Here is a 23636-nt window from a genome sequence, read left to right on the forward strand (position 1 = left end):
CACACCCAATTTGGCAAAGTTACATCAAACTGACAGACATTTTCTTCAGAGGTGTGCAGATTGATATAGTTTGCACATTTCACGCCAAATTGGGCAAAGTTATTTCGAAGTTGTGTTTCCACCTTTTTGGTTCAATGGCAGCCAATGTTCCAAAGTTGATGAAAACCACCACCCCCAATTCAGGAATCCTCATGCCAAGTTTGGTAATGATATCTCAAGAGGCATCCAGACCTATAGAGAGCAGACGGACAGACAAACCGCTTTCCAAAATAGTGGCTTTAGATAATCTGAACATAAGTAATTTTTCAAAGACCATTGTAGCAGCGGTCAGAAGTGAAGAGTTAAATTACATGGACAACAACCCAGTCACAATCTGGCATCCAAAGTATGTGAAACTGATCCCAATTGTCTGAATATATAACCCTCTATGCAGGCTTTTTGATTTAAAAAATAAAATACAATTTATTTTACCCTCCAACTGTCCCAATTTATCTGGGTCAACCACAGATTTAAAAGCTCTGCTAGCAAGAAACCCCACGGTCTAACAGTCCTACTTTTAAAGCAGCAGCCAGTTGGGTATTGGGCAGAATACATGTAGGTGTTAGCTGCAGCTGAGGTGGGCATGATTTGTATGTCTTGTTGACCAAAGATGTATATACATGGATATGTTTCATCTATAGGGATGCAAAAAGCTGTAATATTTGGTAATTGTAAAAGTTCTGTCAAAAGCAAAGAAACTGTCAAAATTTGCATGATGCATTTATTTATGTAGAAAATAAAGGAAGTTATACTAGTGATCAGCAGACATTCAGTATTTCAATATATGCTTTCTTTTTTAAAAATGTGTAGTGTTGTAGGGATTGTTTGGCATTCACATACTCTGTCGTCTTTGAACTCTGTAAAATGTTGGCTTCTAAATAGTTACATGTTGAGTGTGTAGTTTTTGGTTTTTTTTGCAATGTCACCAAGTGAGGAAGGCGGAATTGATGAACTCCAGATCTTGTACAGCTGAAATCATATACTCAAGTCCTTCATTAGTTTAAATGAAAAACTTATGGAACATATTTACTTGTTTCCAAGAACAAATTCCTGCAGGTAGAAAAATGCTTACTCACCCCAACTGCAGTTTTGAGTTACAGAGGAAGCTACTTGCAGAATATCATGAGCCTGCCTTATGAGCTGTAAAATCTCTAGAAAGAAAATTAAGGAATGACTGAATCTGAAAGTTTGTGCATGCCATTGATTTAGTTAGTTCTACTCACATTTAGAGTAGGCTCCTCAGCAGTTTTGCTACACCTCCACCTGGAGAACTGCAACCTGTTTGAGAGCCAGAAGATTTAGCCAGCTAGTTCTACTGGTAAAGAGCAAGAATTTGCCACAGCTATGGCAGCTTGGTACAGTGGTGCCTCGCTAGATGGAATTAATACGTTCCACGGGTCAATTCGTGTAACGAATTTTTCGTCTAGCGAGTCCCGGTTTCCCACAGGAATGCATTGAAACTTAATCAATGCGTTCCTATGGGTTCCAGGGGACTGGCGGTGGGGCAGGCAGGCAGGCAGGCGCTTGCTCTCTTGCCTGCCTGCCTTCCCCACCGCCTGTCACACGAAGATCGGAGGGCGTTGCTTGCCGGAGCTTGTCAACCCCGGCAAACAGCGCCCACCGATCTTCGGATCTGTGTTGTGTGACAGGCAGGGGTGGGGGGAAAGCAGAGGATCGTTCCTCCGCCTTCCCCCTGCCCCACCTGTCAGACGAAGATCGGCGGGCGCTGCTTGCGGGGCTTGTCAAACAGCGCCCGCCGATCTTTGGCTCTGTCCCCCGATGCGCTACGGCTCGGGGAAGCAGGCAGGGAGACGGCAACAGCCCGCAGCTTCCCGGGCTGTTGCCATCTCCCTGCCTGCTTCCCCGAGCTGAAGCGCCTGGGGGACGGAGCTGAACCCTAACCCTGAGCTAAGGGGGAGGCAAATGGCGAAAAACCCCACCGCGCCATACTTCGGCTTGGGGACTGGCTTGGCAGCAGCGGGAAAAAGGAAAGGAATTGCAGCGTGGCTGGGGCTTTTCGCCGTTTGCCTCCCCCTTAGCTTGGGGAAGGCAAACGGCGAACACACACACACCCCGCGCCGCAATTTGGCTCCGTCCCCCGGGGGCTTCAGCTCGGGGAAGCAGGCAGGGAGATGGCAACAGCCCCGGAGCTTACCCGGGCTGTTGTCGCCTGCCTGCCTGCCTTCCCCAAGCAGTGCCTGCCGATCCCCGATGTGTCGGGCGGGATGGGGGGAAGCGGAGGAAAGATCCTGCGCTTCCCCCCCATCCCGCCTGTCACACAGCGGGGATCCTAGGGGGCTTGAGAAGCCATGTTGCCATCATGCTGACAGTATCAGCTCTAGTAGAGAATGTAGGCAGAGGTCCTCAGCCAGTGAGGACTGACAAGCTGACTGACAAGTCAGCTGCTTCTGTTTAGCCTGGGGTCCCAAGAAGATAGAAGCTGCCCCCATGTAAGGCATTTAGCTTTCCTCAAGCCCAGTTGTTTTAGGCTGTGTGGGTGACTTACTGCGCATTTACAGTTTCAATGATGGGGGACAGTGGGGAAATTCTCTTCATAGAATTATAAGATTGCAGAGTTGGAAAGGACCACGAAGGCCATCTACTTCAACCCCCTGCAATGCAGGAATCCTGCCCACAGCTGGCTCAAACCACCAACCTTCTGCTTAACAGCTAAATGCACTGACTCATTTGCACTACCTGAAGGATCAAATAATCACAAGGATGTGCATCCAAGAGCAGAATTTCTCTCTCCAAATTTAGACCCCTTAAAGTTGAAGGCACTGTAGGGGGAGGGTGGAATATGCAGAAATTGTCTCCCCTCTTCTAATATCAGGAGTATCACCTGGGTGGAATTCCTCTCTAGTGATGCTCTTGCCAGTGGGAATAAAGTCTGAATACCAAGCCATAGCATTGTGGTACTTGTAAGCATTTTAATCTATAAATGTATTATTAAAAGGTCACTGACACTTAAGACCTAAGCACGTTATTGCAAAAACTAATGTGACTTTATTTATTTATTTAGTAAGTTATTAAATTTGTATACCACCCCCCCATTCCGCATATCTTAGGGCGGTTCACAATATATAAAACCACAAAATACATAGTAAAAATAAGAACAACAAACCAATAATCCCACATAAAATGTCTTCATTCCATTGTCGAGGAAGTGTTTCCAAATATGATGACACCTAACAGCTACCACATGTTGCAAGTTATGCACTTCCCTCTCACCACAACTTGCAATTTCTAAAAATAAAACAAATCTAGCACATAACGTAGTAGTACATTCTTTAACAGGGCAGGCCCAAAACATTTTGCTGCCCGAGGCAAAGGACAATATGTGTTTCTCCTCCCCACCCACCCTCCTGTGCAGCAGCAGACTGTTCTGACAATTGAAACTTACTTCAAGGCTAACAATGGAATAATGTCCTCTGGTGCAGCTGGCTAGTTTAGAGGGTGAATGACAGGCCTGTAGCACACATAGCTCCAATCTGCAGCAGAGTAGAATTGGGGGGGGGGGGCAGACTTAGGAGGAATGACTGAGCGAGGTTCCTAAAACAAGCTGCTGCTTGAGATCATTGCCTCCCTTTGGCAAATAGTAGGGCTGGCCCCAGGGCATTAAAATGTTTAGACACTGCATTTGTATACCATTTATATCTGGAATAAGTTATTGTCTGTCTTTTTTTTAGTAGCATTTGATTCGTTAACTTAATTAATGCGAGAATTGTTTAGATTTTACAGCCAGCTAATCTTTTACAGTCGCTTGCATAACCTGTGTTGGCTTCTGTTCAGACTTACAACTTTCAGTTTATACTTTACAGATAACTTCTAGTAGACAAAATAAAAAAATTCCTTCAGTAGCACCTTAAAGACCAACTAAGTTTTTATTTTGGTATGAGCTTTCGTGTGCATGCACACTTCTTCAGATACCAAATGTCTAGTAGACATTTTCTATTCTTCCACTGACAACAACAACCTAATGTATTCAGAGACTCGTTATGTAAAGGTTGATACATTAAGCTTGGTTGATAAGTTAACCACTTGCCTGGCTCTTGAAGCGCAAATACTTGTACAAAATGCCATTTTAGGTCACTATTGAACACTGTTAGGAAAATAGGATCAAATATCCTGAAAGAGATCTAACACAAAATATTCCAACCATAGGGAAATAATCATAGAGGAGCGGGCCAGCCTTAAAATAAAAGAAGCAAACAAACAAAACTTGAGTGTCATGGAAAAGAGAAAATCCCCAAGATGTAGCACATTATATTCTTACCACAGATTTTCCTAAAGTGACTCCAAAAATGTTAGTTACTTCATTTTAACTTTTATTTGGCAGTGCATTTCTATCTTCTAAAATTTGTTTGTGTTTTTTTATAAAGGAATTCAAAATGTGCTGAGTCTGTTCTGCGCAGTTCTTACAGAAAATAAGGTCCTCTTTCATTCTGCAAGTTTCCAAAGACTGAGCGATGCCAGTAGAGCACTTGAATCTTTAATGTTTCCTCTCAAATATAGGTAAGTTCTTTGTGCAACTCATGGCATTGAGGAACACCAAATCCATATTGGTGTGAGTTTTTCACATGGATTCCCTCAAATTAGATATTAGACATTTTTACAGAAGATTATGTTATTTCATGCAACTCATTCAACTTATTTCTTTTTAATACATTTCAAAGCTTTGAGATCTATTCTCATCTAAGAGTTAGCATCAGAACTGATATTTAGAAATTCAAAATTAGAATCCTGATTGAAAAACATATTTTCAAATATATTGTTCAAAAGAGGTTGGTAGCTGTATCAGGTTGTATTCATATGTTTTCTTATATGGAAACCAGTAAAATGCATTATATTTTGCAGTCAAAAGCCAGAATTAGCAAAAGTTTTTAAAGAATGTAATACTCAAAATTTCTAAGATTTCAAACTCCAGAAATACAAGCTTATATTAGATTCTCATGTAATCTGGTTTAAAGCCAATGTAGACCTTAGCACATTAGGGGAAACTTGGTGTGCTGAAGATGCTTAAACATATTTCAGCTTTCACTGGTTGTCTCTCTCTGCCTCCCAGTTCCAGGAAGGGTTGGTCTTATTTTAAATCTGTTATTTTAAATCTATTCAGATCTATCTGAAGTGGACAGACACTATCATGGTTAGTATGTAGGTGTTACACTAATACTGTGTTTCCAAAGGGGTAGCTCTGTTAGTCAGCTGCAGCAAAAACAACCTCATTGCACTCTTGAAGGCTCACAGAATTTATTACAACTTAACCCTCATGGACTACAGTCCACTTTATCAGATGCAACTTTATCAGATTTTATTATTTGTGCGTAACAGCATTCATAGCTGGGATGCCCACAGCATGCATTAGCAACATCCTAGATTGGTGGCTGTGGGTGATAACTAATACTTATGAAGGCCATGAACTTTGTCTAGGTACCGGTACAACTTATTGCCATTAAGAGATATTCAGAATTCCTCCTGCTTAAATGAGCATAAATTATTTGCATGGTTTGTATTTTTAATTTTCACATTAGTAGACTGTACGTTATTGAAATAAATTTTATATTCCATAACTGTTTAAAATATATTTACATAGGATTGACAGATTTAACTAGTGAACTGACAGTCATTTTAAATGAATACTTGCCATCTAAATATTGATAATCTGAAAATCAGATTTTTCTATCTGTAACTCATGGATAAATAATATTGTGTTGGGGTAGGAAGTAATTTTTAAATGGTTGAGTCAAGTGATTCTGTAGATAAATGTGCATTTGCTGCTATAATGCAAATAGTGTGTGATTTTTTTAAATTTAAAAAAGGCTTATATATGGGAAATGGTAAGTATAAGAAAGCTACTTCATGTAATATGTTATGTTCAACAACTCACTACAGTTTTTTCATTCACTTTCCCCCCCAGTTACCCATACATTCCAATTCTCCCTGCGCAGCTGCTTGAAGTTCTCAGCTCACCCACACCCTTTATTATTGGTGTGCATTCTGTCTTCCGTAATGAGATTCATGAACTTGTGAGTATATTCAACCAAGTTTTATCCCTGCTATTGTTACCATACAGAGAAATTATTGAGCATAAAATTTGGGTAGATCATCTTCATAATAAAAAGAACTTTTAACAAGCAAGTGGATAAAGCAAATTAATGACATAAAATGGTTTTTAATGTATTGTTAGTCATCCCATAAACAAACAGAAATGTATGCAAATACAAAATAGAAGAAAACAAAGGATGGGTTACTATTTAAAATTTATCCATCATCCATTTTTTAAATGATGCACATATTTATTTGTTGCAGTACACAACATCTTGGTAGATCCTTTCCCTCCTGTGAAACAGAGAAAAGGAAATGATAAATACTTAACATTTTTATCTGCTGCCTGCTTTATTAGAAACATGTCTGTCAATAATAATGTTTTAGTTGGTCTAATCAATCTGCTGAGTACATGCTGCAATTCTATTCAATATTAACACTTCAACTGTGCCCCTAGTAGTGCACTGTTTATAAGGATACAGGTTTCCATATTTTGCTTCTAATACATCATCAAAACTGTGGTTTGTTACAGGTGGTGTTCTCATTCACTCTAGGTACAGGTCCAAGCAGGAGTGAGTTAGGCATGGGTTCAGGTTTCAGCAAAGCAAGTTTCAGGTTCCAATGAGGCAAAGTTAAGCCAAGCCAAGTTAAGGTTCCAACAATGCAAGGTCAGACAAAGCAAGTTAGCACCCTGGATAGCTCCATGTGCACCTCTGGCTGAAGCATCAGAGGAGGAAGCTCAAACTATGTTGCTTCAACAGCAAGCTAAACCCACAGTGAGCCTTCAGTAGAGCTCTAGCTCTGTGACTATTCCCCACCCCACCCGATGTAGCAAAGCTTCTTCAGTTAAAAGGGCCTAGCATGCTTTTACAGTCATTGACTTCATTGCAACAGATTTCTGGGCTGGTGTCATCTGAAAGCAGCCTAAGAGTTGCTGGCAAAACAGGCTTCTCTTACACCTGGGCTTCCATGGATGTGGGGATGTCTAGGATGTTTTCAGTGTAGTTCCCTCTCACCTGCTGATGCTCTTTGTGAATTCACAACCTCATCCCCTGAAATAGGGAGTCAGAACCAGAGGTCACAACACAGTTGTCAAGAGGCATCCCATGAGATTTTTCTGCTGTTTTTTTAAAAAATATTTCCATTGTGTTCATATAACATTTTCATTCATTTGCCATTGTCTTTCAGTTAGATGTAATTATAGCAGATCTGGATGGTGGTACAATTAAAATTCCCGAATGTATTCATCTCTCCCAGCTCCCCGAACCACTACTCCACCAGACTCAAACTGCCCTCTCTCTAGTAAGTCTAATTTCCAATATTACCCTTTAATGCACCACTTTTGTTTTCTCAGTTTGTTACCAAATAACATAAAGAGGCAAATATTTCATACTAATATGCTAGACCAACATAGACCAAGCATAAAAACAAAGCAAGAATCACCGGGAAATTGTAAAGGAAACATTTATTTGTTTTATACCCCTTGTTACATACATCTTCAACTCTGTCTGTCCTGTTTCCCCCTTTACAGACTTAAAAGACCAGTAGTTGCTTTATTGTTGAGAGTTGCTTTATTGTTGAGCTATAATTATTTTCTTACTGGTCATTGCTTGATTTTTTTCTAGAGTCAGGGCTTTTGTCTGTTCAGTCTCTTAGGAGGGGGGAGGTAAGGATCTAAATGGGATGCAAGCCTTTGCTGTCGGACTTAATATGAAATATGTTTGTGGAAGGGTCTATATTAAGAAAAATAAACTTAGGAAAATGTTGCCAACATAGTGCTTCCTTTGAATTTTTGTTCTTTAAAATTGTAGGTTTTACATCCAGATTTGGAAACAGCAGATTATGCATTTCCTCCTCCTCGAACAGCTCTGTCACATTCCAAAATGTTGGTAAGATCCAGTATTTCTAGCTTTGTAATAAACAGAAAAAATAATCCTTTTCCTGAAATGAAGGTTTTCCTTTGACTGTATTCTTCATAAATACTTTATAATTATTACATTTTTCCATTATTTCATTTTAAGGTTGTTGTTGTTTTTTACAATTGCTGCTGAATTGAAGGGCACTGTCTGACAAGGCATTGTATCCAACCAAGTTCTACTCACAGTAGACACATTGAAATTAATGGCCCTCATACCAATTAATTTCAGTGGGTTTACTCTACATAGGACTAGTATTAAATATCTTTATACTGGTTTATGAGGTTATACAGTACCTCATCAGTGTCCTCTGATGTAAGCCTACATTGTACTTTTTATCGTTGACATTTAGCACTAATGCAAATTCAGAATACCACTTACACACAATACTGCATTTTTAATGGAAAACTAATAAGAATAAAAGAATGATAGAGTCAGAAGGGACCACGAGAGCCATCTAGTCCAACCCCCTGCAATGTAGGAATCTCAACATGCAGATTTGTGCTCTTCTTTTTCTTCCTGAGTAGATTACTGATGATAGGTCCTTCTGGCAGCCAAACTGCTGCTCATACAGATACTCTGGACTTCCCACCTGGTTGGGTACCACTTACTTTCTTGATGTGCAAGGGATGAAGCAGGAGAATCAGAGAACAAGGCAGGGCTCAGGAGACTGATTGGAATCATCATGTTTCCTTATCCTTAAATGTCAGGTAGATTTAATACCTCAGGAGGTATGAGTAACAAAGTCCAGGCATTGTTGGTATTACTCTTTGTGATGCCATCCATTCTGGCAAGAAACTGTCCAGAAGTAGTAATAGGTTAAATTCTGGTTTAGGCTATGCTTGGAAATTTTTTATTCCTTACTGAAAGATAAATCTTGCACCGTTCAAGACCTAATGAAAGGTCTCTCTAAAATGTACTTTAGATGTTAAACTTTACCACAAAGATGTCACACTCTGGCTGTTGTTTTTATTGGGCCATTGGAATTCATATGAAAGGATTTTATACTTTTACACTTAATCATACCAGCTGCACCCCTTGGTATGTTATGCCTAAAGACAAAGGAAGCATTTTTCTCTAGTTTGTGTTTAAGAGGAGATAGTTCCACTCAATTTGCTTGTCTTTTCACAGGATAAAGAAGTGCGAGGTGTCTTTCTTCGGTTATTTGCACAGCTTTTCCAAGGATATAGATCTTGTCTTCAGCTAATCAGGATTCATTCAGAACCTGTCATAAACTTTCACAAGGTAAAAGCAAAGCCAAGTTATCAGCTTCTAGAGGATCATGCATTTGTTTTTGTTTTTAAGAGCTTAAAAAGTCTTAGAATGATTAGTACAGCAGTTGTCTTGCATAGGTCAGTGATGTGGTTTGATATTCCACTGTAGATCAGTTTGCTGAATCCTGATACGTTTTTTCTGCATGCCAATGTTAATTGCAATGATACTTTAGCCTACAGATAGCAATTAAAGTAAAAAAATGAAATGGTGATCACTTTGTCTACCCCTTTGCTCTTTAAAGCAACAGTCAAATAACCTCCAACACATTAACATGCACCATCCAGTTGATAATAATGTGCAACTAGCAGAGATTATGAGTGACTGATGTGGATCATATTAAATGTTAATTCACAATTCAATGAATAGTTTTGTAAAATAATCCAGATGGCTCCAGAAAGTGAGCCAAAATAAGGAGGAATAAACAAGCTAGCATTTCTTAGCCTATTTGACCATTGGGGGGGGTGACCTTAACTGGACATTGAGCATGAAGCAAAACTCATCTGCTAAGTTGTTTTTCCAACAGACTTTTTGTGGCCTTCTATAGCAGAAGTCTGCCCCACCCAGCATTCCATCTTCATTTGTCCTGTTGCATACTCCACTGCCCTAGAAGAAGGGGAAGGGGGCATCATTTTAGGTGGCCCAAAAAACCCTCAAACAGTACCATATCCCAATGGATTAAGTGAGAATCAAGATTGAAAATGCTCATGTTTGTATCGTCACCTAATTTTGCTTTATTTATTGTTTTTTACCCCACAGCTGTTAAATGCATTTAATATGTAACTATTTTACATCTTACCTTGCATAATTTTGCTTGCTGAAAGAAAACAGAGTTCTGAATGCATTCCAAACATATTTGGAATGAGAATGTGTGTGTGTTGATGGAAAATTTTCTGTTTACAGTAACCTTGATGCTATGCAAGTTCACTGTTTGGTTTTATAAAAAGTGTTAGGTGCTCATTCTTTGCTTTTGTATCTTACTTTCTATTACAACCATCTTTTTTGTTTGTTTGTTTGTTTGTTTTGAATCTTTAGTACAATGATATGAAAAAATGTGTTTACATGGTTAACATTTACTTGTTTCCGCAGGCAGCCTTTTTGGGCCAGAGAGGCTTGATTGAGAATGATTTTCTTACCAAAATTCTGAATGGAATGGCATTTGCTGGTTTTGTGTCAGAGAGAGGTCCTCCATACAGATCCTGTGATCTCTTTGATGAGGTAGAAACATTTTAAAAGAAATATGAGAGTGAGAGAAAATATTCATACTTAAATTTATGTAACAATTTTTCTGTCATAAAAATAATGTTTTTGTCATGTTATTTGTGTATTACATTTATATCCCACCTTTCCTCCAATGAGGAAAATGGCATACATGGTTCTCCCCTCCCCCTCCATTTTTTATCCCCACAGCAATCCTGTCAGGTAGGCTGGGCAGTGACTAGCCCAAGGTCACCCAATGAGGTTCATGGCAGAGTGTGGATTTGAACCCTAGTCTCCCAAGTTCCAGTGCTCTAACCACTACACCACACTGGGTCCCCATTATGAAATATACCATTGTGAAAAATACTGCAGTGAATTGCCTCTGCAGCACTCCTTTTGTATAGTCATTACATTTTTTCCTGCACATAATTTCACTGGAACAATTGGGATTTTTTTCTGCTGAATAAATTTGTTTTTTTTTAAAGAAAATGATTTTAAGTTCTTTTTTAAAAAAAGGTGTGGAACCAATGGGAATATTCACGGGCATAATGAATGCATGAGAACATATTGCAACCACTGCCATAATAAATAAAAAGGGACTACTGCATGCTACGGACAGTTTAGAATCTTTAAAAAAATATTAAGAGTATGGCAATATTATAACATGGTTTTACATACTCCTACAAATCTTTCTGTATGACATTTATGGGGGTTTGTTAATGCAGAGGACAAATGGGAATGGTAAAATATTGCTTTTAAAATAAAACAGTTGGGTTTTCATAACTGGCATGACTAGTGCCATAAATTTTAGAATTTATAAAAAAGAATAATGAATTACTGGGGAATCATGTTTATTTATTTACAGTGTTTCTATGCTCCCTTGCAATCAGTTTGTTTTGTTGATTTGCTGTGTACACTTCTGAATGCTGAATACAACACACACAAAAACTAACAGATTTTGACAAAACATTCCCGTAACAATATAGCATGTATTTTCAAACATGAACTGCATATTGAACCGACCCACACCCTGCAATCATCTTCTGAAGTCTGAAGGGTGGCAACACAAGAGCGGACCTTTTCTGTGGTGACTCCCTGCTTGTGGAATACTTTCCTCAGGAAGGCTCATATAGTAAAGTGTCAAGCAAAAATATTCCTCTCCCCCTAGGCCTTTGACTAACTAAACAATTTATGGCCTTTCAACTGAGGGGGGGGGGGCGATTTTCATTTTTGTTTGTTACTGTGTTCTGTATTTTTGTGTTTTTATATTCTAAACTGCCCTGTGATCCTCGGATGAAAGGCAGTATAGAAATTTGATGAATAATAATAATGCTTAGCATATTAAATGTGCTATATAAATTGACAGTTGTCAATATTATTTTAAAGAACTATATTACCAGACACGGGTGGCACTGTGGTCTAAAGCACTGAGCCTTGGGCTTGCCGATTGGAAGGTCGGTGGTTCGAATCCCCACAACGGGGTGAGCTCCCATTGTTCAGCCCCAGCTCCTGCCAACCTAGCAGTTCGAAAGCATGTCAAAGTGCAAGTAGATAAATATGTACCGCTCTGGCAGGAAGGTAAACGGCGTTTACGTGCACTGCTCTGGTTTTGCCAGAAGCGGCTTAGTCATGCTGGCCACATGACCCGCAAAAACTGTGGACAAACGTCGGCTCCCTCAGCCAGTAAAGCAAGATGAGCACTGCAACCCCAGAGTCGTTCGCGACTGGACTTAACTGTCAGGGGTCCTTTACCTTATTATTATTATTATTATTATTATTATTATTATTATTATTATTATTATTATTATTTTACTACCAGATTAGAAACAGTTCATCAAATATAATCTACTTCTGGAATCTTTTTCTGCAAAAGTGAAGTTAGAGATGCTGCATGATGTATGCAATATGATGAGACAGACTTGTCTTTTCATTGGAGGAGTGTTGGTTTCAAATTAATGTCTGGGCAATAAACCAGCATATATGAATCCTGGAAAATGCAGGTGCATGCAGAAGGTGTTTCAGTGGACAACAATAAAAAGTACCATATAATGTAGCATGCATTTCTTGGATTGAAGAGTGCCAGGTCAAGCTCAAAGTCTGGTTCATGAATGTCCAAAATGGACAACTCAGCCTGACCAAGCCTCTCTTTGTGTAAACTAGTGGGGCTGAGCCAGTCTTCTGCCAGTTGCAGCTTCTGCTTTGGGGTCCTTGGCCGCAAGACTCTTTCTCAAAGTCTTCATTTTACTAAACTTTATTTTAGATCCTGAAAATAATTTTAAAAATTTCAACTAACAACTTTTTCCCCCTTTAAGTTGGTAGCATTTGAAGTAGAGAGAATTAAATCTGAGGAGAGCAATTCATCAAAAATGTTAAAGCATGTCAGAGAACTTGCAGACCAGCTGTTCAAAAATGTAAGTACAAAGCATTCACATACTATAATATCACTGAATAATGTTTCACTTAAAATTATTGAAGCTGTAGAAATTTAAATAGGATCAACCTTGAATGTATGTTGAAGCTGTATATATAGTTACTTAGTTGCATAACTTAACTGCAATGGCTGTTGCATTTGAAGACCCATTTACACTGAATCTAACTCAAGGTAGTTTTTCTTAATATTAGTTGAAATATGCCACTTACTTTTAAGTTGCGTCAGTTACGCAACAACCAAAACCTTGCCCGGAAATGGGAGCCATATAGATAAAGTAAGAGGATAACTAGTCCCCTTACTTTTGCGTCTGTGGCTTCTACTTTCTTGCTTGGAACAATACTGTAGTTTCTGCTTGACTTTACTAACCAGAACCAATGCCATTTTTGAGCAACCCTAGGACTACTTCAGTACTGAAAGTATGGCAGCTATTGTTGTTCTGTCTATCAACGGAGCAGATGTATTGTGATCTGTGGGATATCATTATTGTTACATTTATGTTTCAGCCAGGGTGTGTGTATGTTGAGGAGACAAAGGCTCATTATTATTTTTGTCAAGCTCTGGGTTCCCAATAATGGAAAATGGATTAAACTTTCATTAACACCATCTTTTCTACCATACCCCGATTTGCTGATAGCTGGAATTGTGCCATTTGTGATTAAAATCTGAGAGAGGGAGAAGATGTCTGGGCACAGCCTCAGAAAGGCCATCCCATGTCCCTATGGGTTTAATTATTATGCTTTTTTGGGGGAAAGTGATGTTTTAGTGTGAGACTGAATGACTTCTTTACATAATCACTTTTGATGAGATTACTCATGTAAACAAAATTAAAACAGAAGCAGTGTGTTAAATTAAGGCCAAAATCAAATGACGGAAAAGCACAAGTGAGATGAGTGGCTGTATAAACAATATTGTAGAGATAGTGTGTGTCAAAGATTTGTTGCAAGCACACATGGAAAAGTGAAAAAGGAGGTGAGGTTAAAATCCCCTGTGAGAGCTTTTCTGTGTAAATAAGCTTGAAATGACACTTATAATTTAAATAAACACTGTCTGAAAGAACAGTTAAGTGTTATTGTATGCCCAGCTGATGTGATGTTTTGGGTTCAATGTGTTGTGATTGTATTTTAGCACTAAAATTTTAAATCAACACTGTTATAAAAATAGTTTGTGTGAATTTATGTTATTGTTGTGAACCACATAAAAGTTGTAGGGAGTGGGAATAGAAATGTTTGGCTATAGCATAAAGATTATAGGACTACCCCAGAGTTCATATACTGCGGCCTAAAAACACAATGTACATACAGTACTTTTACATTGTATAATTTTTGCTTTATGAACTAGTATTAATCATTTTGGGAAATTGCATGTATGGAAGAGGATTGGATTGCACATCTATTCAGTTTCAGAATTATACAAGCTTAGCCTTGTCTTACAACTTTGTTTTTTTGTTTTTAAAGGTTGATCTTATAAAAATGAACATTGAAAAATTACAGTTACATGAATTTGTGATGGAGCATTAGTCATTTTAAAATTCTACACAGAAGACAGTGCATAAAGTTTTATTACTTTCCAATAAGCTACAAACGGTGTTTGTGAAACACAAAATAATGCTTTGGGCTCAATCCAAAGTGAAGCACATTCAAATGGAGCACTTTCATTTATTTATTTTGTTATGCATATGCTTAAAGCAAACATGCTTAAGTTTTTACTAGTGCTTGATACTCCTCTTAGGGTTACGTAATCACTTCCACCCTTTTGCTAAGTGAAATAATGTCAAATAAATCTTTTATTGGTCTAGATACCAGGATGATACTCTGTATTGTTATAAAATATTGATGGAAAGTACTGAATACCTTAATTCAAGTAGTGGTTTTTTTAAAATTCAGGAGAATCCAAATCCTCACATGGCATTCCAGAAAGTTCCACGACCTACGGAAGGATCTCATCTGAGAGTTCATATACTTCCTTTCCCCAAGATTAATGAGAATCAGGTTCAGGATCTAATCCAGGAAAGTTTGGTTAAGAACCAAAGTGCACCACCTGCTTCTCGTGTGGAAAGGAAATGTGTTGTTCCTGCTGGCCCACCTGTCGGTAAGAGAAGCCACCCTATGTTGAATTCTGCTATAACAATTTCTCCTGACTGGATAAATGTGGATATTTTCATACTTTTTCCCACATTGATTCACAGTGATGTGGGTTTCACAGTTAAGAAGGGAGTAACACTTTAGCCATTATCAGTAGTCCTATCTTTAGGTATCTATGAGTTCTTATAGTTGTGGAATATATTTTGATGTGATGGGAAGTAGCAGTTTTAAGAAAGTAGATAAATGTGCTCTGTGGTATCAAAATAAATATTTCTGTGTTCATATTAGTTTGTTGAATATATCTGTGTCCTACCCTCCTCTGAGGTGCTTAGATCCTCCCACCCAATGTACAAGAGTTGACAGTTATTCTATTAAAGCTGCTTCTTCTTTTTTGGCAATCACTCGTAGCTGAGTAAGATTGTCTTCCAAAAGCACGGAAGTATTCGCTACATAGCCCATCATATGTGTGCAGGGTTCTGCATTGTTAATGCATTCCCCACTGCCATAATAGCTATACAGTGGTACCTCGGTTTATGAACACAATTGGTTCCGGAAGTCTGTTCATAAACTGAAGCGTTCATAAACTGAAGCGAACTTTCCCATTGAAAGTAATGGAAAGTGGATTAATCCGTTCCAAACGGTCCGCGGAGTAACCGTTCATAAACTGAAGCAAACTTTTCCATTGAAAGTAATGGAAAGTGGATTAATCCGTTCCAGACGGGTCCGCGAAGTACTTAAACTGAAGCGTTCATAAACTGAAACATGGGTGTAATTGGTTCCGGAAGTCTGTTCATAAACTGAAGCGTTCATAAACTGAAGCGAACTTTCCCATTAAAAGTAATGGAAAGTGAATTAATCCGTTCCAGATGGGTCCGCGGCGTTCATAAACCGAAAATTCATAAACCGAGGTGTTCATAAACCGAGGTTCCACTGTACCAATTAGCCAGCCGTATTTTATATTTGGCCTTACCAGCATCAGTGCATTAACTAACGAGTCATTACCACATATTGGACTATTTTCAACAGTTGAGGACTGCCTTCTTGACAATTTGGGTAATACGGTGGTTGAAATAAGGGTGCCTACTTTGGCATGGGCCCTGAGATATTCATTTGGGGCCATGTGTCATGCCAGATTTCTAACAGTAAGACACAGTTTGCTCTGCTAGGGGAATCCCCAGGGTTCCATTGTTTTCAAAAAGCCAATGGCATTCCTCATTATTTGCCCTGGCTTGGCCCCCATCTTCCTTTTAATTCTTCACTGCTGGAATCCCAGGTATCTCACTTCCGTAAAGGGAGTATAACCTATAATTCACAAGGGGTTTGCAGGGGAAATTGATCATCAAAAATGCCAGATTCCTGCTTGTTCTTGCTCCTGGATATTCCCTGCCAAATTCATATGGCTTTTAAATTCTGACATGCTTGCACAGTTTTCCTCTTTGGGGAAAAAATGTCACTCAAGTCTGCCCACGTATCAATATGATAGACATGACTGTGCATTAATAGGGTTGTGTTCTCCTGCGCATTTAATGAGGACAAATGTAGCAAAATAAAACAAATATACCCTAGGAGTTATTCTAGGAATGTTTCTAATGCCATAGCTCTTTAGTGATGGTTTTTACAATAAATTGTTTCACATATGTTTCTACTTCTTTCTTTGTTAGTTTCCATAGTAGAAAAGTCAAGTACGGTTTTCAACAGTGCACAAAGGCTGGAAGTTGTTAGAAACTGCATCTCTTTTATATTTGAAAATAAAATTTTGGAGACTGAAAAGGTAATAAAAAATTCTGCTAAACTATTTGAGGAGTACTTCCAAGTTAAACTCATACATGTTAAGTGATTGACCTCTTTACTACTCCTGCCAGATTGTAGTCCTTTTTCATTTATTCATTGTCCTCTTCATCAAGTATCCGATTGAAAGTGATTGAGGTACCTGTTAGGGTGGAGGCAGTGCATGTGAATATGTGGATTCCTTTCTACTCTAAATTAAAATTGGAATCTTACCTGACCCTCTTGTTTGTCCCTTCTCTGTTACGTTTCTGTGCATGGAATCTCCCCCGCCCCCTTCCCTGTTTTTCTTTACCTCATGCATAGAGAAGTCACTCTTCTCTATGCATGAGGTAAAGTAGTTTATCTCCTTTTCCACCCAGTGAACAATCAGGTCCAAACAGTATTTCCTGTTTCTCTTCTCCCCGTTCCAGACCCTCTTAAGTCTGTCTCCAGCTTCAGGTTGGTTTGTTCCCTTATTTCAAAGCTGAAGACAGACTTTGAAGGTGTGAAGGGTTGGAACAAGGAGAAGAGAAATAGGAAATACTGTTGTGCAAATAGATTTTTGTTGTGGAAGTAGGCAGGCATCTTTGGATATTGCCCTTATTTTATTAATACAAATAACTCAGTGTCCTAAAGAACTAAGGGCTGGATCAATTAACCCACTCTACTAGTGGAAGCCAGCACAAGGGCTCCTACTGGCGCTATTTTCAATGGCCTTCCCCCTCCACACCCACACCCACATCTACCCTAGAGGGTCAGGAGAAACTATAGAAAGAGTGTGTCAGGGGGTCTCCTTACAGAGAGCCCCCACCCATCATTTTCACCAGCTCCTCACCCAGCGTCAGCACGAGCAGCGAGTCAGAGGAGAGGAATGAGGAAGTGAGTGGAGTGGACAGAGGGCTCTCGTATGCTACAGAGCCATTGCACCACTCTGAGGGAGAGCTAGGGGAGGGGGAGCTGAGACAGCTATTGGACACAGGGCGTCCGTTTCCCCTGACGCCTGAATTGAGGCGTGCCAGCACCCGTAGGGCAAGGGGGCGGCCTTTTGGGCTTCCCAGGCTCTTATGCTGGGCGAAGACCAGGAAGAAGCCATTGCGAGGTTCTGATACGGACTGAGCAGTCATGTTTTCCGATACTCCTGCACTGTAAATAGCTTAAACAATAAAAACCTGAAAGAAAAAACAGAGTGGAGTGTCTTTACTCATGAGTAGCCACAGCCTTCTCTGACAGAGTGCATGAGGGAAACAGATGGGAAATCATTCCATTGGGCAAGCAGAAATGCTTGTGATGAAGAATGATCTCCCTAGCACAATGTTGAATTCCACCCTCAGTCATATGACCACTTATACAACATCTCTAAAGTCTGTGGAAAGAGCAGTGCTTTTCACACATTCATTAAAGCCTACAAGACTGAGCACTGCCATGTCTCAGTATGTTGCATACTCCTTAACTTTTGAGACCACAACCAAGAAGTTCCTTCTCTTAAGCCCCCACATTTCATTCAGTTTTATAATTTAGCACAAAAATGTTGTTTGGTTAGGAAATGGGAATACAGTGGTACCTTGGTTCTCAAATGTAATCCATTCCAGAAGTCCGTTCGACTTCCAAAACGTTCGAAAACCAAGGCACGGCTTCTGATTGACTGCATGGGCTTCCTGCACTCAAGCGGAAGCCGCATCAGACATTTGGCTTCTGAAAAATGTTAAAAAACCGGAACCCTGACTTCCGGGTTTTCGGTGTCCCGGAGCCGATTTGTTCATCAACTAAGCCATTCGAGAACCAAGGTTCCACTGTATATGAAAATCTGGGAGAGTTTAAACCTGTCACTAGTTTAGATGTTGATCGTTTAGATCAGGGGTGGCCAACTCCAGAGACACTGCGATCTACTTTCAAATTTAAAATCTGGCGGTGATCTACCCCCATTTTCTGCTCAAAGTTCAGCTCAAAGTTATTGAGCTTTTTTTAGGGCTTCAGCTCAAAGTTGTTCAGCTTTTTTAGGGAGGAGAAAAGCACACTTTTGGGGGAAGGAACAGAGGCACCCACTAACCTTCCAATCGCTGACAAAACATAAAAGCCTCCGTTTTGAAACTCAGGCTTCCCCTCAGGCTTCCCTTCTGCAACAATAGAGGCCAGTGCAGGGAGAGGGGCCGGGGCCGGAAGGGGACCGGCAATCGACCACAATCTACCAAAGCCTCACAGGGATCGACCAGTAGATCACGATCGACATGTTGGACATCCCTGACTTTATTGATTTGTTTTACTTTATTTACATATAACCTAAATATTAATAAAGAATTCAATTAAACTACGGTAATGCTTTGTGCAATTGTAATACATTTATAGCTTCCTATAAATGTGCTGTGGTCTAAACCACTGAGCCTAGGGCTTGCCGATCGGAAGGTCGGTGGTTCGAATCCCAATGGCGGGGTGAGCTCCTGTTGCTTGGTCTCAGCTCCCGCCAACCTAGCAGTTTGAAAGCACATCTAAGTGCAAGTAGATAAATAGGTACCACTCCGGCAGAAAGCTAAACGGCATTTCTGTGTGCTGCTCTGGTTTCGCCAGAAGCAGCTTAGTCATGCTGGCCACATGACCCGGAAAAACTGTCTGCGGACAAACGCCGGCTCCCTCGGCCAGTAAAGCGATATGAGCGCCGCAACCCCAGAGTCATTCGTGACTGGACTTAACTGTTAGGGGTCCTTTACCTTTACCTTTTTAATACATGTTACATTTTTCTCTATATAGACTCTGCCTGCTGCACTGAGAGCCCTAAAAGGAAAAGCAGCACGGCAATGTTTGACACAGGAACTAAGCCTCCATGTTCAACAAAATCGAGCTATACTGGATCATCAGCAGTTCGATTACATTGTACGGATGATGAACTGTACTTTGCAGGTACTTAAAATTGCTGTTAGCTTCAACTTGTAATTTACTGAATACAAATGTTCATGTGTGTGAGGTACTAGATTGCATTGCATATTTTGCTGTATTTCCTGTTAGCTGGTTATAACTGCCGTGGTGGTTAATTTATAATTAGCATGGGTGATATTTTAGAATTCTTCCCTCTTCCTACAAAACTTTGCTCCTGGGGTCTGAGCATCACTCTTAACCATTTTTTTGCACTATAAATGTGAAACATTTCTTTTCCCTGGAAGACAGCAAGGGTTCCATTTTTCTTTGGTAACATTTGTCTTACACTTCAGATTGTTGCTAACACATAAGCTTTGATTTGGTTTGTTTGTTTTATTGCATTTGAATGCTTTCTACACTGTACTTACTACTAGATAGTGAATGAGAAATTACAAGTGATGAATAGTGCATCAGTTCGTTTCGTTTTTTAAGTAGCTTTGGGGGAAAAGTTACGGTACTACACTAAGTCTATATCACTCAAGAGCAAGAGAATTTCATGGCAGGGACAAAATTTGGGGGTTATTTATGGTAGTATACAAAAATATTTAGCAGAATTGAATCAAATTATTCACAAACTTTAATAGCTGTGTTTTTCTTTGACCCATGAGTATTTTTCTATACAAAAGAGCTTTCTTCCAGAATGCTTATGATTTTGATTTCAGGGTTATTTTCTTTTTCAAGCTTATTCATGACAAAACCAAAGAACTTCCCCTGTGCAATTGTCTGCTACTCAAAAGCAATGTTATCTCATGAAGCTTTCTTGGATTTGCACTATTGGGATAACTATTGATAATAAATATTATGCAATTAAAAATGGCTACTTTAAACCAATAAGTTTGAACTAAGCCAGCTACTTTATGAATTGTAAAATATACATGGCTGTCTGAGGATGTGGCCAGGAACTAGAAAAATCCATATGAAATTTTACCTATCAAATGTTCCATATTTACTTCTCCAAGGAATCATTCTAAAAAGGCTCCTGTTAGCTAATAAACACTAGAATTGGATTTCATTAAAAATGCCAAAAGTGACAGGATATATGCACCATTATTGATTTCCTTAAAATTGTTATAGAATAACATGTAGTATGAAGGGAAGTTGGCACTGTGAGAGCCCATGAGCAGGAGCACCACATTGTCTCCATCAGTGCATCTCACAATGCAGATCTCCCCACCTCTTTAACCCTCGCTCTCCCAGTAGGTAGCTGGGAGGCCAGGTATGCAGCACCATCCACCCTTACTGACTGCTCCCAGCAGGATCCCAACAAAAGTCATTTGAAAATATATACAGTAACACAGTTATACATAGTACATATATGTTTGTATAGAATCATATATAATATTGCATTTTACAGTTTTTTTAAAAATTGCCCAGCAGATATGTTTGTCTTATTTAGGGACCACCACTTGACTTTATTATACCAGGATAATAATACAGTAAAAAGACTGTGTCTAATAAACTGTGATTCACAGCCCCTTCAAAATCAATCTTTGAATGTGGAAAGTGAAAAGTGTGTTTGGGCTGTAAAAATTAATGTACCATATCTGTATAATATGCTTTACATGGGAAAGGAACTAACAATACATAAAGCACTGAATCAAAAACATGTAGGAGAAAGCCAGCTCTGGAGTACTTGATAAAGAGAGGACCTTAACACAAATTAAACAAAATGTAAGTTAAGACAACATTCAAGTTAAACAAAATAAATCACAACATGCAATTTCATTTTTCTCATAATATAATTGTAAGCTATTCTCATTTATTCATTTTCATATTTTGCCCACCCCGTCCCAGAAACACCACAACAGTAAATCCAAATGAAACAAACACCAACATTAATATCAGACAAGCAAAACTACAATATTCAAAGTTCTGCCTAACCCTGTTTTTCCTTTTGCCAAACCTCCTCCCGCTCATGCTATGCTTCTTACCCAGGGGAGTCCTTTGGTTTCTTCTTGCATAGTACTGTAGTTCAAAGATCATTGCCTTAATGTGCAGTTTCATTATGACTGTTTATTAATTTTCAAGATGCCTGCAGGGAGGTTGGCAATTAAAAGACCAATGCCAAAACTCTTTATAGACATTTCTGCTCTTCAGTATCTATGAATAATAAGTAAAATATCTCTGGAAAAATAGATTTGATCCAGAGCTGGAGATCAGAGGTGAGCCCAGATTTGCATGATTTCCTTTGGTTTTTTGCTAGAACCCCATCCTCTACCATAACAGATCATACCACAAAATGGCTACATAGGGATTACCTACATATCCAGTAACATACCTGAGGTACTATAGATAGAAATTCTAACATCAAGCCCTAAAAACTGCACAAGAACACAAAGGACAGGAAAAAGGCGACCGATTAACAGGCTCCCTTCGCAGGTGAGAGATACCGTGTCTTCAACCTCATTTGCTCTTAATTAGATTGTCTCATTTATATTGAACAATATTGTGCTCATTATTCATAAACTGACTTATTATTAGTTTGGCCACATGCACATACACAAACAATTTAAAATGGCAAAACCAGGTTATTATTATGAGTGCTGAAGCATAATGCACAGCAAAGATATTTCAGTGGTTGGGTAGCAAGTTTCATAATGAGGTTTTAATATTTCCTCTTGAATCAAACAGCAGTGAATTTTGAAAGCACTTTAAGAACTTTTGATATGAACTTTTTTTAAAAAAAATCATAATAATGACAATACTCCTGAGTAAAGAATCACACACAGGCCTACTTTACATATCATGCTAAGTCACACTATACTAACTGTTGCTTTGCTCTTCCCTTGTCCTTTTCATTATTAAACCAAGCCATGATTTGGCTTAGCATATCATCTGAACCTGTTAACCAAGAAAGTGCTTTCTTCTAAGAGGATTGATGCTGGCAGCAAACACTTAACAAAGAGTAATCATTGCTGTCCTAGCCTGTTTTAACGTAGATGTTCCAAGGCAAAAAGGACAAAGTATTGCAGGCTTACTGGGGATTGCCTGCCCATGCTTGATACTGCTCACTTGTTTCAGGTGATGTTCACAGAATCTCATAACTATCATAGAAGGCCAATCAAATGGAGCACAGTTCAAAGTCATGATGCATTTAAAATCAGAATGCAGCCTGCAGTTTGAGTTCAGAATTTTATGAACTAGCAAAAGCTCATAGCCAAGGACTGGTGAACATCTGTATTAGAGTCATTTAAGCCTACTTCTCACAAAAGTGCAGATTAGGTGGCAAAACTGTGTCTGGCCTACACAGCTTCAGGATGCATTTTGGAACTTACAGAACTGTATCTTCTTTTGTATGAGAACACCCCCTTGCATAAAAACTATCATGCCAGGAATAAAATCTTTCTGTCTAATACCTGGTTCTGTTTGTGCAGAGATATGGAGGGTCTTTCAACCATGTGAATTCCTATCTGCACTCTGAAGTAGTATACTCTAGAAACATGTTTCTAGTCTCATCTGGTTTTTGCCAGAATGAGCTCTTATCTCCCGGACATGGGCAAGGATAGCCTGTAGATGTGGGTTGATGTTTGAAGGACCACCTCCTCTAAAAGCAGGCTGCCCAGTACTCAGGTCATCATAATCAGTGATTGTCCTCAGTCTTTAGAACTGCTGTCTCCCCAGGGACCTGCTAGTTTCCCTCCAGCAGATAGCAAACACCTTTTTCTTTGGAAATATAGTATGTTGTTGTTACTTACCATCTACTTCTTTTTGTATGATTTGGGTGCTGTTTTTTATTCTGTTAGGTATTTTTTCTGCCTTTTCCCATTTTTATTTTGTCATTTCTGTAAATATGGTATGAGAGTCTGTTGGTTTTAAATTACTTTTGTTAACCATCCTAAGTATATTTCAATAGAAAGGAAGGATAAAAATACTTTTAATAAAAACAAAATGGAAGAAGGCTTTGTCTAGAAGGATTCAGTCTGAGAGCTAACAATCACTTTGGTTTCTTAGGAGAATAAATGAAATTTCATTTTATGC

At 39.1% G+C, this 23636-nt stretch overlaps 1 protein-coding gene across 4 annotated transcripts in view; it reads left to right on the forward strand.

Moving 5' to 3' along the window:
- Positions 1 to 23636, forward strand: part of SBF2 (SET binding factor 2) — a 217628-nt gene that overhangs the window by 126380 nt on the left and 67612 nt on the right. For all 4 annotated transcript variants that reach the window (XM_035119334.2, XM_035119296.2, XM_035119305.2 and 1 more), the window contains 10 exons: positions 4422 to 4554; positions 5957 to 6065; positions 7273 to 7386; positions 7896 to 7973; positions 9132 to 9245; positions 10362 to 10490; positions 12785 to 12883; positions 14787 to 14991; positions 16646 to 16755; positions 19494 to 19643. In XM_035119334.2, the coding sequence (XP_034975225.1) occupies positions 4422 to 4554; positions 5957 to 6065; positions 7273 to 7386; positions 7896 to 7973; positions 9132 to 9245; positions 10362 to 10490; positions 12785 to 12883; positions 14787 to 14991; positions 16646 to 16755; positions 19494 to 19643 (1241 nt within the window). The remainder of the gene's footprint in view (positions 1 to 4421; positions 4555 to 5956; positions 6066 to 7272; positions 7387 to 7895; positions 7974 to 9131; positions 9246 to 10361; positions 10491 to 12784; positions 12884 to 14786; positions 14992 to 16645; positions 16756 to 19493; positions 19644 to 23636) is intronic.

Source organism: Zootoca vivipara, chromosome 1, assembly GCF_963506605.1.
Source record: "Zootoca vivipara chromosome 1, rZooViv1.1, whole genome shotgun sequence".
Lineage (NCBI taxonomy): Eukaryota > Metazoa > Chordata > Lepidosauria > Squamata > Lacertidae > Zootoca > Zootoca vivipara.